The sequence below is a fragment of the Gymnogyps californianus genome, chromosome Z, assembly GCF_018139145.2.
Source record: "Gymnogyps californianus isolate 813 chromosome Z, ASM1813914v2, whole genome shotgun sequence".
Taxonomy (NCBI): domain Eukaryota; kingdom Metazoa; phylum Chordata; class Aves; order Accipitriformes; family Cathartidae; genus Gymnogyps; species Gymnogyps californianus.
The window spans coordinates 80,341,756-80,356,387 of record NC_059500.1 but is presented as its reverse complement, the minus strand read 5'-3'; the positions used below and the strand labels follow the sequence as shown (position 1 = coordinate 80,356,387).

The window sequence follows — 14,632 nt, the reverse complement described above, 5'->3', positions numbered from 1 at the left end:
TGTTAGAAACCAACCCCCGGGGAGAACATCAGCAAGAGGGTCCTCAGCTTCCCATGACTAACTCTGATGATGCCTCACGAGGTTTCTCTGGGACAGGCGAGACACTGAAGACCCATGTGAAGGTCCCAGTCTGACACCCAACAAACATCAAGGGGAGCCTTTGACTTGTTCATTGCTCGTGGCTTAATGCAAGGGAATGGCTCCCCTAGGAAAGGGAGAGAAAGAACTGCAGTAACTGCCACCAGCAGTAAATGTTTATCTCATTCTTTACATGAAGTCTTCCTATTTTACACTGCATGCATGTAGGGATTCAGACCTGCTATCCTGCATTCAGCAGGAGAGAGATCTTCTGTTTGTAAGACAGAAAATTATGCAAGGAAAAGAAAAATGTTTGATCATCGCTAGCTAGTCACTCTTCTAGTCTGATTAAAGCATGTATATTCATACCTTCATTGTGTTGGCACTTAACGAGGAGTCAGGAGATGGCACCAAAAATAGTATGCACTTTGTTAGGATATTTACCTGTGTATGTTGTAGCTGTTAAGAGGGATTAAGAGGGTTAGACATTGATGGGACACAAGAAAGGAAGAGATCAGTCTGTTTATTCCACTTTCAAATATACATGTTCTTAATTTGAAGTGCAGCTCTTGACGTAGTTCTTACATTATTTATTATTATTAGATACCAATGCCTTCTCAGCATATTTATTTTGTTAAATTACATGTCTGAAATTAAATACAGCCTCTTGTCAGCTTTAATGTTCTTCTGCCTATTCTTATAATTATTATTGATAAGAGGTGACTTTCAAGTTAACAGCATGTGGATTGATAAGGCAGCCATTATTATGTTACCTGAGTCCTTTTTGGAAAGCTTAGCTCAAGGGCAAATCGTGTTTCCTCTGGAGTGTGGGATGCTGAATCCCCAAACCGCTGCCGAAGATGGTGTTTGTGGCTGTAGTATGCTTGGCTAGCATCTGAAAAACTGCCCCAAAACTGTACAGTCGTGGATATTTGAAATCAGTAAGCGTGGCGGTTTTTGGGGGTGCACAGGGGGGTGCCTCCCGTGCTTATTTTTGAGTCGCTGGAGGGTGTTTCTGCTCCTTTGGTTTCTGCTCTTCTCTCCTGCTCTCTGATGCTCTTCTCTTCATTCTCAGGTAGTAGATCCGGTTGGCTTCTGGGTAGGTGACTTTGCAGAGGGGGATTTTGTAGATGGCTGGGTTGTCCGAATTTATCAGCAAAAAGAGAACTGCAGAGAGGCAAAAAGGCCAGGTGCAGAGTGGCAGCCCAAGCTGGGAGGGGAAAGGACAGACAGGTGCATTTTGGTACCTCTTTTTGCACGTTCCCTTTGCTTACTTCTGCCTCTTGCTAAATTCTGGCATTTGAGAAGCTGGGAGAGCCTGCGCTTTCCCTGAGGATAGTGTGACATAGGACCTGTCTTCCTGAACCCCCCATATAGGATCCCCCGTTCAGATCCAGAGCAGGATGCCCAGATGCAGGTGGCTGCACATGTGAGCTAGGTTCCTGCTGGTCACTGGAGGTCTGGGAAGCTCCTCTGCTACCAAATGTCAATTCAGCTGCTCACACAGAGGTATCATTTAGTTTATCTGAAATGTACGGGGCTACGTAAGCATCCTGCATTGGAGACCTCAGTCCTTTTGGAGATGCAGCTGTTGGCGCTGAATGGCACTTGGCACCAATATTGAAGCAACTCAATCAGGCTCCAGAGCTCTGCTGACTGTAATGAAAGCCAAGACACCCAGCTCACACGTAGACATTTAAATTTTCTCATAAATGAGCCAAATTCTACCCTCACTGTCCTGTGAAATGTCATGTACTGAGAGTATTATTCACACATATTCACCATCCTCAAAGCCCATGTGTTACTGGCATTGCATCCAACCCTCAGTCCTGCTCTGTGACCCCTCCTCTTGACGTGACTTGGGGTCTGCCAAAAACAAGATCAGAAGGAGAAAAAGTAGATGTCCTTTTTTTTCTGATGCATCCCAAAAGCAGGTGTACTTAACAAAGCAACCCATCTGCAGGGACCTACACGGTACTGAGTGGATGCCAGATGAATACATTTAATGCATGAAGCTGCTAGTTCTAAATTTTTCTTCTTTTAAGTTACTCAATCAATTTTATTAAAATATGGTTTTGCTTTAATCTCTCAGATCTTAAAGAAGAAACAAAGCTTGGCATTTCTGGCTTCACCTCTTTCTTGATCTATCCCGATATGATGATTTTGTATTTAAGAGAACAGTCTCCCCCTCATTTTAGATCTCATATCCAGATCAAACTTAAATAATATCTGTGAGTAGAGTGGGAGAAAGACCCTGCAAGAAGCAAGTAACAATTTAGACCGTTGGGAATTGTTCAAAAATATTGCCTGCAACTAAGTATTGCATCTCAAACCATATGCTGTTGCTGGAATTCACATATACGTGCACAATCCTGCTGTGGATAACATGCTCCAAACGTCTTTGAAATCTTATTATCAGCTATAGAGTCTGCAAGTGCACAATTCAGCTGACACAGAATTTGCACAAGACCTCCCACTGGCTGCAGCATTCTCTCTTCAATGCTGTCAAAACTGACATGGAGAATTTTGGGGCATTTCCTTAGCATTATAACATAAATCAAAATACAGTTAAAAAAACCAAACAAAAAATCCCACAAAACCCGCCCCCAAACTTACCACAGATAGGGCATTAGCAAGAGCTGCTCCGGAGTAAGCACAAAATAATGCTGAGAAAAGAAGACCACAGACAGCTCAAGGTGAGGAAAGTCTTGCTCATCTCCCCAAAGAAATTATCAGAAATAATAATACTGTCCAAATGCACCGTGAAGTATCCTCCCAACTACCTGATGTGAGGATTAGTGTTAGAATTCAACAATTCGTTAAAATGCCCCAATGCTGCATCTGGCTGTGTGGACTACATTTGGTTCTATCTGCTCTGTAGAGATGGCTGGTGAATGAAGAATGGGGTTTTGTCAAGAGCAGGTGATGGTGGTATTTCGTTTATCAGCTGGCACAACTTGACCTGTGCGCAGTGGGGGATTACGGAAATTCTCCGCCAGTCTCTGTCCTTTGGCTTCAAACCACAAGCAGTTAGCAGCGGGCCTCCTGGCCCCGGGATGTCAGAGGAGGTAAAGCGCCCAAGGACAAAGTCAAAGAAGGGAAAGCTACTGAGCAATCCAGAAACTGTGCTCAGGACAGAAAGCTGCTGAAATGCAAGTGGTTGGAGGCTGGGTGAATCTTCATGGGAATTTTATATATGCTACACTGTTCTTAAACTCTTCCCATAGAGTCTGGTTTTGGCTGCTGTTGGAGATGGGGTCTTTGGGTAGATGGATTTTAAACTGACCTTCTGCAACAGCTCTCTTCCTATGACACACTTCCTCTAATGATACATATAGTTATGAAAAGGCTGCTTCTATGAATCTGTTGAGTTGCTAATTTGTTAAACCTCTGCTCATGGCATAGCTTGTGCTCCTTTCACAAACAGTACTTCCCCCTTTCTAGGTGTTTTTAAGCTATCAGGGCCTAAAGGCCCTTCTCTCTGTGCTTGCAGCTCGCACATCCAAGCTCAGCTGATGCCATCACAGAAATAGCTCTTGCCTAGTACCTAGTTTTGCAGCAGAGCGGTGGTTGACTCTAAACCTGTACTACTCATGGACTGCCTGGCTGCATAAATTGTTGTCTTCCCTTTATGTAAAAGATACATACCACAGGCAAGTGACAGCAAATGAGTCTGCCAAGTCAGGGCATAGAACATGCCCCCAATTGCAATGCACGCGAGTGCGCAGTTGTAATTGTGTAAGCCGAGGTAGATGCTGTCAAATGGTGATGCAATGCTCAGTGCTGCAAGACAAAAGGCAAGGCTGTGAGGTCAGGTATGAGAGGTATCTGCAGGAGGACCCGTCACGTGCTGGGAATCCATCGTCTCTTCCCAGTGACATCTAGACAAATTTAACCGCTTGCATAACATGCACATGCAGAAAAAGGATGAAATCAAATGAAGCTCATTATTTTGGAGCTCTGACAATGTCCCTAGAGTTGGAATTTGGCTCAGTCTCAAAGGTTCCTTTCAGGCAAAACTGTCTGCGTATGCACTGAGTGTGTTGTAGTTAGTCCTCCAGATGGAGGATCGAGCCAGACTGTAGGAGGACCTTCTCACCTGGGTGTCCTTCTTGCAGAAAGCTGTGCTCACATGTACTGTTTAAACCTCATACATACCCTGATCTTGAATATCAGAGGCACAGCGGAGTGTCTTTTGTGGGAGTAAGCAGAGTTTTCCATCTCTTCCTAGTGACCTTTGCTAGATGTGGTCTAGTTACTAGAGGTGGTCACTCCATCAGTACCGTGGAAATTCTCCACTGGGATGGGAGCTGAGGGTCTGCTCTAGATCTGACCTCACAGGTACTTCTGCAGGATTTCTCATAGCCTTCAGGAGTACCAGTAAAAAGGAGAGCGCAATACGTAGTGCACAGGCCGCCTTCATGTCACTCTTAAGATTAATACATTTCCTGCTATAATGTCCTCATTTGTCTTCTGTTTCATTGCCATGCTTATCCCCAGATACTTTCCCCTGACCTTTCTCTTTTAGATTAAATGTCAGACCTGTACAAAACTTGCTAAATGCTCTTAACCATACAAATTGTGGATAGTTTTGTTTAAAAACACAAATACAAGGCAGCTCACATCTTGTACAAAGTGCTTCAGAGCACAGAGAACTTGTTGGATGACTGTGCCTTTTCCAAGGTTGATGTCTCAGACTACAATTATTCCGTCATATTTTTTTGTTACAATCGGTCACATAAGTGACATCTTGTCTAAGTTCAAGGGTCAGATTCATCTCTCTTAACTTAAGATTGTTTGTCTGGTTAGTGGAGAGACAGGCCATTTTGAGTGGCATTCATTTAGCTATTTTTACAAATCTGCAGCAGGATATAATGACTGCATCCTAGAAAAGTCTGTTTCTTTTCATCGACTGATCAGCTCTGAGGCAGACATCTGCTTGTGGTGGTAATTTAAAACACTTGTGGTGGCAAGAGATCAGTTCTGAAACTATTTCTCTAGGTTTCTTTCTCATCATCTCCATGGGATTCATCACATCCAATGGCAGGAGGGTTACAAATCTAATAACAAATTCAAAGCTTAAAGAAAATTTGCTTCTGTTCTTGCCTTCACCATGTTGTGTGACCTTTACTAAGACCTCCCAAATTTAGAGACAGCTTCAAAAATGAGAGTGTTGTCCCAAGTACATCGAAGCCCATGCAACTGTAAAGTCTGGACAGAGTCATATAATGGCTTGGGTCAAGATACCTTAGTTACAAAAATAACTTTGGTAAATATTTCTTACCTGCAAACATCCCCACTGTCGATCCAATTGCAGCATGTAAACAAATAAGTGGGGAGGAGATAAGTAAAGCAACAAGGATGATGCCTCCGGTCCAGGGGTTTTCACAACCATACACTTGACCAACGCCAACTGGGATGGATTGTAAGAGCTGCAGTAGCCGGTAGAAAAGGGCATATTATTGTATCTCTGTACTCAGAAGGACACAGCAGTTATTTTGTCCAAGCTATTGGTTGAAAAGGAAAGGAAGGAACCCTGGCTCTGAGTTGGACTGCTGGGTAAATGTGGGCACTCATGTCCTTCAAACCAGAGTTAGTTCACTGTTTGGTTTGAACTTTATCAGTCCAAGATGGACTTTGATTTCTTTTGGGATGGTAATATGGTGGATGGGGTGGTGGGGGGTTGGAGTTTTTGGGGGGTGTTTTTTGGGTGACTTTAGTGAGGGAGAAAACCGGTAACCTTCCTAGGCAGTAATACTGTGGTGCGTGTCGTGGTTTAGCCCCAGCCAGCAAGTAAGCACCACGCAGCTGCTCGCTCACTCCTCCCTGCTCCCAGTGGGATGGAGAGGAGAATCGGGGGAAAAAAGTAAAACTCATAGGTTGAGATAAGAACGGTTTAATAACTAAAATAAAATATAATATCATAATAGCAATAATAATAATGAAATATAATAATAATAATTGCAATGAAAAGGAATATAACAAAAAGAAAGAGAAATAAAACCTAAGGAAAGACAAGAGATGCACAATGCAATTGCTCACCACCCGCTGACCGATGCCTGAGCAGCGATCTGCCCCTCCCGGCCAACTCCCCCCAGTTTATATACTGAGCATGACGTTCTATGGTATGGAATACCCCTTCAGCTAGTTCAGGTCAGCTGCCCTGGCCATGCTCCCTCCCAGCTTCTTGCACACCTGCTTGCTGGCACAGCATGGGAAACTGGAAAATCCTTGACTTAGGATAAGCGCTACTTAACAACAACTGAAACATCAGCGTGTTATTAACATTGTTCTCACACTAAATCCAAAACACAGCACTGTACCAGCTACTAGGAAGAAAATTAACTCTATCCCAGCTGAAACCAGGACAGTGGACCTGGTTGATTTGAGTTTATTCTATATTATATGAAGCATATCAGTTACCCTTATGCTGCTTTGGGAAGGTGACCCTCCAGAGCTACAGCTAGACCTAAGGGGATTGAGTATAAGTAAGTTTCTGTCCCTTCAGGATCCTGATGTTTCTTCTGTGTTTTCATATTGTCACTGACTGTCTGGCTGATGTCCTTTTTTAAGCACATCTGGACAGCGGGAGTGCATATTCAGATGTGCTTCTGTATTGACAGCACTCAAGACTTGTTTTGGGGCAGTCCAACTTTAGGTGGAGTGAGAGGCTCAGGATCTCTGTTCCCTCAGGCTCCATCAGCCTTTCTGCTGGATCAGCCAGTACTGTCCCTGGGGCTTTTATGGTGCTGTCCTCTACGCAGTGAACCCAGCCATGTATTTCTGTGAATTGCTACTGGCTGTACATATCATATAGGCGTTCTGACCCACGTGAAATTGTTATCCAGAGCTGAATGCCTTCATGCTCACCTTTTTAATGAAGTATCATAAACCTGTTGGTGTGAAGCTTACCAATGGCACGTTGATCGCAGACCAGGTGATATTGGGCACTGAAGCTACAGGCTTGATGAGGGTTGTAGGGAAGAAGGGGTTGTAGTGTCCTGTGGCTGCCAAGTACAAAGTCACCGCAATATTGAAGGGCAGAGTGAAAACAGGAAGGTCCCATTTACTGAAGATGGATCCCAAAGCACTGGACAGGATTGGACTGAGAACAGAAGAGACGCAAGTATAACCTGTTCATAACAATTATAGTGGTGAAACAGCCTACCACTTTGGTCATAAGCTCTGCTAAATGCAAGCCAATGCCATTCCTTTTAGAAACATCAGGTAGTAAATACCTTAATATGTTAGTCTGCATCAGGCAAATAGTTGCAGAATGCTGTTCATCTTTTTGCAACAGCTATCACATCCATTCACGGATGGTATAAACTCCACACCCTTCTCTCAGGACAGGTGGCTAGCGTGCAAGCGCTCTGCTAGCTATGCTGAGCTCAGGGAGTCAGTGAAGAAATGCGTCCAGTCCAGCATTTAGGCATGGATGGAGAAAGGTAATCTGGCTACTTATTCGGTAGAAAAATCTAACAAGAAACAGAAAAGCAAATTTTGGGAATGCCACATGAAGAACTGTGGAGAACTCTAGATGGTCTAAAAAAGCTGCTGTCTTCAGGAGGCAAGAGGGAGTTGGAAAGCACCTAATATGCTTTTTTTTTAAATTTAAATAGTTTGAAGGATATCAGAAGATGGGTCCAAAAGAGAGAAATAAAGCAGAAAAGGTGATCAAAGAGGATGGAAAATCTTCCGTTAAGAAAAATGGAAAACCTTTACTATGTTAGACACTATTTTGGGGGAATGAGGAGTCCTTAGGACATGTGGAGCCTGACAGAGTGTAAGACGAAGTCACCACTGTAACAGAGCTGTGAAGGGTGTTGTGCCAGGCATGACCCAGACCTTGATGATGTTCCTGCTTATGTCAATGAGATTGATGTTACTGTGTGCTGCCCAGGTACCACCCAAAATCATATAGCATTTTCTGAAAACTGAGCTTAGTTATTAAGAAACATGATTGAGTATATTTAGCACGTAAAGTATTTGGGGTGACCTTCAAAATATTTAGAGACTGAACACTAAAAAGCATGCAAACCTTGAGATACCATGACTTTTCCCAAAGTTCTTGGCTGTAGAACCCCAGATATAAGCTTCGCCAGATCTGCTTTCCTCAGGACATTTCCAGGCTGCCTTATTTACACTTGAAGTGGGTGTCCTGCATGAATGACTTTGTGGGAGCATTTTGGCAAGATAATATCTGTTTTTTATGGAGCTCAGAAAGCTTGTGGAAGAGAGTGAATGGCCAGGTCCTGTCCTGGATGGAAATGGCCTGTGTTCTGCTGCTTCCAGCTGAGCTTCTCTGATATAAGTGAGCTGAATACCTCTTATGGTCAACCTCCAAGTAGCAGTGGACATCGCGCAGTTTACAAAAATTCAATTTAAAGACTTAAATTTTTCAAGAAGCTGCATTTGAGTCCTAGAAGGTCATTAAGCTGGTTCTAATAAACAAACCCCACCCAAACTATTTGGCATTTCAAAAGCAACATCTTGTGTCCTGTTGTGTAGATACTATCAGTGGAAAAAATGCTTTGTTCTCCCTGTATAACCTCAGATGAAGCCTATTCTTTTATGACAAATTTGGTTCCCAGAGCAGTTTACAGATTTCCTTGCTTGTAGCTGTAGGAAAAAAAATCAGTACTTCAGTGAAAACGGTGTCATAATTTCTATGCTGAAATACAAAGCTTCTGCCACTTATACATCTTGTCAGAAAAAAAAGAAACATTTAAAGAAATGCTGACTTCTAAAGCTGAAATTCAAAGTATCAGTTGAAAAAATCACTGAAATGTCTAATTTTAAAATCTTTCGGCTCTACCCTTGAGTCTTGTGAACTAAAAGAATGAAGAAAACTTTGAAGAAAAGGCCTCAAGGAGTTCTAGCAGACAAGACAAACTAAACATTCTTGCAACATGTCCTGGGTTTTGAGAGGTTGTTACAAAATAACCTTTGCTGAGAGTGACTAAAGAAATCAAATATGAAAAAAATCTGATCTTAAAAGCAGTGAAATGCAATAATGACTTGCATCTTATCGCTAACAGTGATTAAAATGTGACTCTTGAATTAATTTCAGTTAAGGCTGTTAAATAGATTCTGCAGTGCTGTTAGGGTCCATATTTAGAAATGGTAAATTTGATCCTGAAAGGATATTGTCTGGCATTCAGAGTTACTTGGAGGAATTAATTTTGCTCATGACTGGTTGCATATCTGAGAGGGGGAATATTGCATTCAGCCCGAGGGAGAGCACCGGGTCGGTTCAGCGCCTGGATGAGGAAGAACTGTTGCGGTGTTGGGCACGATGACATCCACCCTGAATGCGTCCTGCTGGTGAGGGCCATTTGCGGAGCGTTGAAGTGGGGCTGCTTTGTCTGTGTGCTATAATCAGTGTTGTCTGTGTGCTATAATCAGTGTTGTCTGTGCGCTGAACCTCCTACCAGGGTGCCTCACAAGCTCTGTGCATCAATGAATATCTCTTTCCAGAGCCACTGTGGCTGGAGCTGCTGGTGTAGGGGACTGGGCAGAGCGGAGTTCCAATGTGTTTAAGCTGTGTATAGCAGGACTCCTCATTCTCTGAGAATTGTCCCTAGGAGGAAAAGTGACACTTACCAGGCCATTGATATAACTGCCACAGGAGGAAGAAGCCACCAGTAGTAATCCCCTTTGTCGGAGAAGATGGCCATGAGCAGTCCCACCAAGATCCCGTTATAGCTGTGCAGGCCGGCTGCAATGGCTGATCTGTGATGGAAAGAAACGTTTGCAAGGTAGCGAGCTGTGCTGAAGGTGGCCTGTCACAGGGACCCTCTGAAATGCAATTTATAAGTGTCCTGCTCCTGGTGAAGGGACTGTAGGGGAGGGATGAAAAAGCGGTGAGGTTGCTGCCATATTGCATTGCACTGGTGTGTGGAAGGGGAGAGTTTGGAGACTGTTGAATGCTGATGATCTAGGGGATTCCTGGTGACCCAAAGGACCTGCATGGTTGTGACAATGGCTATCAGAGAGAGATAACTGTCTGCTCTCACAAAGACAGCCAACTATGGGTGGGGACAGGCCAGGTCTTCCTGGACCACAGCTCTGTCCTCACCTAACTGCTTCCAAACCATCCGTAAGGAAAGCTGGTTTGCTGTCTCTAACATACTCAAATGTGGGGCTATGACCCATCAGTGGGTTTCTGATATCATAACGATCAATTTTTATTAAGTGCCCGGACGTGAGGTACCACCTACCTGTCCTGACCGAGGGCCAGCGCAGTTAATGTCGACACAGTCGTTCCAGTACAGCCCGTGAGCACCCACCAGGGGCTCTGGATGAAAAGCCCCGCTAAAATGATCAGCCCGCTGAGAGGGTTGTTGACAAACATCACCTGAGAGGTCCCTCGCAAGATCCAGTCCACCAGCTGAACCATTAGGGGCTTATCTGGAGGAGATCAAATGCAAATGCTGGTGATAAGGCATCATTTCAGCAAAGTACGCTCATCTCTACAAGTCGCTTTCTGGCCACAGAACGGAGGCGATGTATCAACAGGACTGTAAAACTGGTCTCTGATTTATTGCTGTCTGAGCATATTTTGCATCTGGCACTTGAAAAGCTAATAGAGATGGTCTGGGCACTGCTATAAAGTTCATGGAGGGATTAATAAAAAAGTGGTTTATTTATAGTCGTCAAAGAATAGTCTTTCTTGCATGGTGGATTGCTTAAGATTCTGCTATAAATTTAATGAGGAGATAGTCCCTTTTTGGTGTATAGTTCAGATGCAGAGAGGGACTTAGGCAAAGACTGAAGCTAGTTTGTATGTGGATAGGGAAATATGAAAAGGAATGCTTTTGCTGTTTTAGGGACCTGGAACATGGAGGTGTGCTGTTTATAGGAGATGGGGTCAAACTGTCAAAGAAGTCTAGAAAAGTACTTTGGGAATCAAAGAACCTACATTAAGAGAATAGTTATTATAGCTTGGACTGTACTCAGGGGAAAGAGCCATTGCTCTTTACAGAAGACTATTGAACCCGGACAGAGCAAACAGGCACCAAGCTCGGGTACCTCAGGTGAGTGCCGGGGGGAGGTGGGATGCGTGTGGGGCTGAGGGCAGCCTGTCTGAAGGCATCTATGTACAGTGCTCCTAATGATCTCCATGGGCAGAGGAGGATCTTGTAGCACTGTAAGAACTTTTTGCTGCTGGCGCTTCTACCGCAAATTGACTTAAGGTGTTTTTCTGCCAAGTTTCTGGGAAAGGTGTAACCATTTATGTACTGCTGTGCATTATTAAACATGATGCAAGGAGAATAAATGAGAAAGAGGGGCTGCTTACAGGTACAATATGTTAATGCAATATGTATATGCAGCTTTCATCTTAAATATTTAAAATTAATTCAATTAGTTTAGACTGTTATTTAGTCACAGCACAAAGTGCCAGCCTACTTTTTGAATCTGGGCAAAGACTTATTCCTAAAAACTCCCCTCTACCCAACTCCCTCCCTGTGTTGTATTTACAGTGAAGGCTTAAGTTTTGCTTTCTGATGAGAGTAGCTTAAGGATCTCTGAAGGGCCAGGTACCACTGTGCTTCTCTTCAGCATCCCTGGGAGAGCCCTCCCAAGAGGCTGGAGTGCAAGTTGAGGGACGGCTTCACAAGCATCCCTCAGGTTGTGCATTGTTGGAGAGCCAGGCAGTTACAACCAGGGAGGAATGAGTTCCTTAGAGAAAAATAATCAGGCTTTTCTGGAATAATTATCACTAATATTTGGTGTTGAGCTATGAAATATGTCAGCAATGCTCTTGGTTTTAGACACAGGTATTAACTACAAGTAGTCAAATATAACGAGTGGGCAGCTTTTCAGGACATTGAGTAAGAAAAGCTGTCTACCAAGCATGGACCACTAGAGTAAAGAGAAAACAGAAGGAGGTGATCCCCTGCGGCTGGGGACCACACTGCCAGCCTGCTGAGCTCCCTGCCTGAAGGCATCTCAGCCCGCACCCTCCACCCACGACAGCCCCTGTACAGCCTGGCTGTATGTACACGGCTGTCTCTTATTTCTCTCCCGTTGCTGGAGATGTACTGCTAACGAATCTAGCCTTGACAGAGGACCCACTGTCTTACATAGCCTCTTAAAGTCCCAAATCCCTAGTAATTCTGGGTAACGTGGACCATCTGCTCATGTATTGTTCCTGTCTGGACAGTAAACCTTTGAGATCAGTACTTGCTTTGTATTTTATAGCAACATAACAGCCACAGTGCTTATTGCTCCCCCAAGGCTGGTAATACAAGAGCCTTTGCCCACACAATCAAGAGTCGAGTCCCCATCGTCAGGCCACACGTGGACGAGGAGACAGTCGCTGATCCAAAGCACTTACAAACAAGACTAAATCCCAAGCCCTGACGTGTGATTCTGGGCACCGCTATAAGGAACGTGATGCTAATGACACATAACTGATTAAGTGTCAAAGATGTCTTTCGCCTGTGCTGAATTATGCCTGCAGCCATGGTAATGGCAAGAGCGTGCAGTGAGATCCTCTTCCTGAGGATGAAATGATTTGGCTTAAAAGGCCAGAAGTTTGCGGTGAGCTCGGACCATGCCACCTCTGCTCTTCCTCAGGGGGTGAAATGGCCCCTGTCTCGTGGCCCAGCATTGAAAGTGCTGTTGGCGATATAGATGTTCTCAGCTTGCTCTTCCTAGCCAGAGAGCCCCAAACACATCCCTCTGCTTACTTTTCATCCACTCTCCATATTCTTTCATTTCTCCCGTGAGATACTCGATAACTTGGTGGATCCGATTTCCGCTTCTCCCCAGCAGGTCCTGGGCTCTTGGCTTCTGCTCCGTGTACAACTGCCTCTCACCGGGACGTTCAGCCACAACGATCTCTCCAAGCTCCATCTCTTTTGGGTGGTGAGAAGAGGTAACTGTAAATCACAAAACCTATGTGTTAGAAAACCTTTTGGGTTGTGCCCTGGCAACTTTCTGCTGTACTTTAAGGCCCCATGGTGATATCCTTTTTCAAAGATGAGATGTTTCATGGAGAAAGGACCTGCCTGAACCACTGCTGAGGGTGGTGTGTGCTGCTACCCAGGGCCCTGGTGTCTCCTGTTCGGGATGAGGACCAAGCAATGACCCACTGCTGTCGTGGAGCTGTGGCACAGAGCTGCAGGGGGAAAGAGGGACATGACATAAGTGCCCTGCAGCATCCCATCCTCACTCTGGCTCCTGATGCAGCGTGTGACAGGCTGCTGGTTGGACAGGGGACATAACCTTTGCCGAGTAACCGAATGGTACCTGCATGCTGTTGCCGATACCAAGGAGGGAGCCAGCTGATGTTTGACTAGCAGCGAGCTGGAGGGAAGCAGTGCAAATTGCCAGTACAGTAGCAGGCAGTAGGAGACAAGAAATACTAGAGGAGAGGCTGAAGCCTGTATCCCTTTTGATGTTTTGAGCTGGTGCCTTCATATATCACAGCAAATCTATGGCCTTTCCATGCTCCTCATTCCACAGCTGCCTTTGATAGACCATCAAGGGCAAACTGGGGTAGCATCAAAGTATTGCACAGAAATCAGCACCCACATGTGGCTTTAGACAAAGATAAGCACCTTGGCTCAGCGCTGTGTGCTCTTTAGTTAGCAGGTGAATATCCAGCAGGAGTATGAGTTTATTGACCTCCCAATTACAGTTGCAGGGCTCTGTTCATTAAAAAGTCCATTAAGATATAAACCCTTAAGAGCAAATACGCTGCACCGCACCCTCGTGAGCTACACTGCAGGTTACGTCTGCAAAAATGCCACCCCGGAGCCTGGCATCAGCTGGTCTGCGGTTTTGCTCTCATGATTTTGGAGAACTGGGGCTGGGTTTCTAGGTGTTGCCCAAAAGCGACCGTGTTGTGAAGTGCTTGCCCCGTGTTTCGTGGAATATGGGCACCACCTTCTGGTGGGAGCCTGTTTTTTTGGTAGCTCAAGCAGGCTGGCTGTCGGTGTTAAAGCCAGTAGCAGCGGAAGGACAGACTGGGAGGGGATGCCTGGCTAGAGGGAAGGCTGTTTTACAGGGACAAACACCGACAAGCAGATGGGAAAAAATATCTGTGGCTCTGAATGCCCTAATAAGAGGGTCCTGGAACATCAAAAAGATGTTTTCCCTTCACCCCTGGCAGCACAATGCTAACAGGAGCCCTGCGAAAGCATTGCGCAGCGCCTGTTGTCTAGTGCTTTGGCTCGCTCTGCCGGCAGCTCGTCCCTACCGCAGCAAGAGTCTTTGCAATGACCTTCGCGCACCAGCATCAGCCTGGGGCTGGCTGTACTGGCCAGCGGTGTTGTTAAGTGTAACTGTAAAAACTAAACCTAAGCATCACTCGGTTTGCTTGATCCTAAGAGGGAGGAGGATTATAGAAGGTATTGAGCCGTCTAAAGCAACAAACGTGGTTGTGCAAGGAGTAGATGCTCCCAAAACCTTGCTCATGCGTGTCTCGGGGTCGTGAGCAAGGAGGTTCCCAGGTTCTGCCCAGCTGCAGTCAGTGCAGGAACAAGCAAGGAGCAAAAGAAGAGGGAGGGGGTGGGCTTATTGTCCCTTTTCTTTTTTTACT

General features: G+C 45.0%; 1 protein-coding gene across 1 annotated transcript; it reads right to left on the bottom strand.

Annotated features, from left to right (window-relative positions):
- Window positions 1–1,066: 1,066 nt before the first annotated feature.
- On the bottom strand, window positions 1,067–12,942 carry LOC127027152 (urea transporter 2-like). The gene is made up of 8 exons (XM_050912688.1): window positions 12,777–12,942; window positions 10,302–10,491; window positions 9,685–9,813; window positions 6,991–7,183; window positions 5,363–5,510; window positions 3,727–3,861; window positions 2,695–2,744; window positions 1,067–1,288 (listed from the first exon to the last, which is right to left on the bottom strand). The coding sequence occupies exons 1-8, from the start codon at window positions 12,940–12,942 to the stop codon at window positions 1,067–1,069; spliced, it is 1,233 nt and encodes a 410-aa protein (XP_050768645.1).
- Window positions 12,943–14,632: the final 1,690 nt, after the last annotated feature.

Excerpts from the sequence above, each read along its gene's own strand:
- LOC127027152 (XM_050912688.1), bottom strand. The coding sequence starts at position 12,942 with ATGGAGCTTGGAGAGATCGTTGTGGCTGAACGTCCCGGTGAGAGGCAG. Across the intron at positions 9,814-10,301 it reads CTGGCCCTCGGTCAGGACAG|ATCAGCCATTGCAGCCGGCC; the intron begins GTAGGTGGTACC and ends TTTCCATCACAG. Across the intron at positions 3,862-5,362 it reads GACAGTGGGGATGTTTGCAG|CACTGAGCATTGCATCACCA; the intron begins GTAAGAAATATT and ends TTTGTCTTGCAG.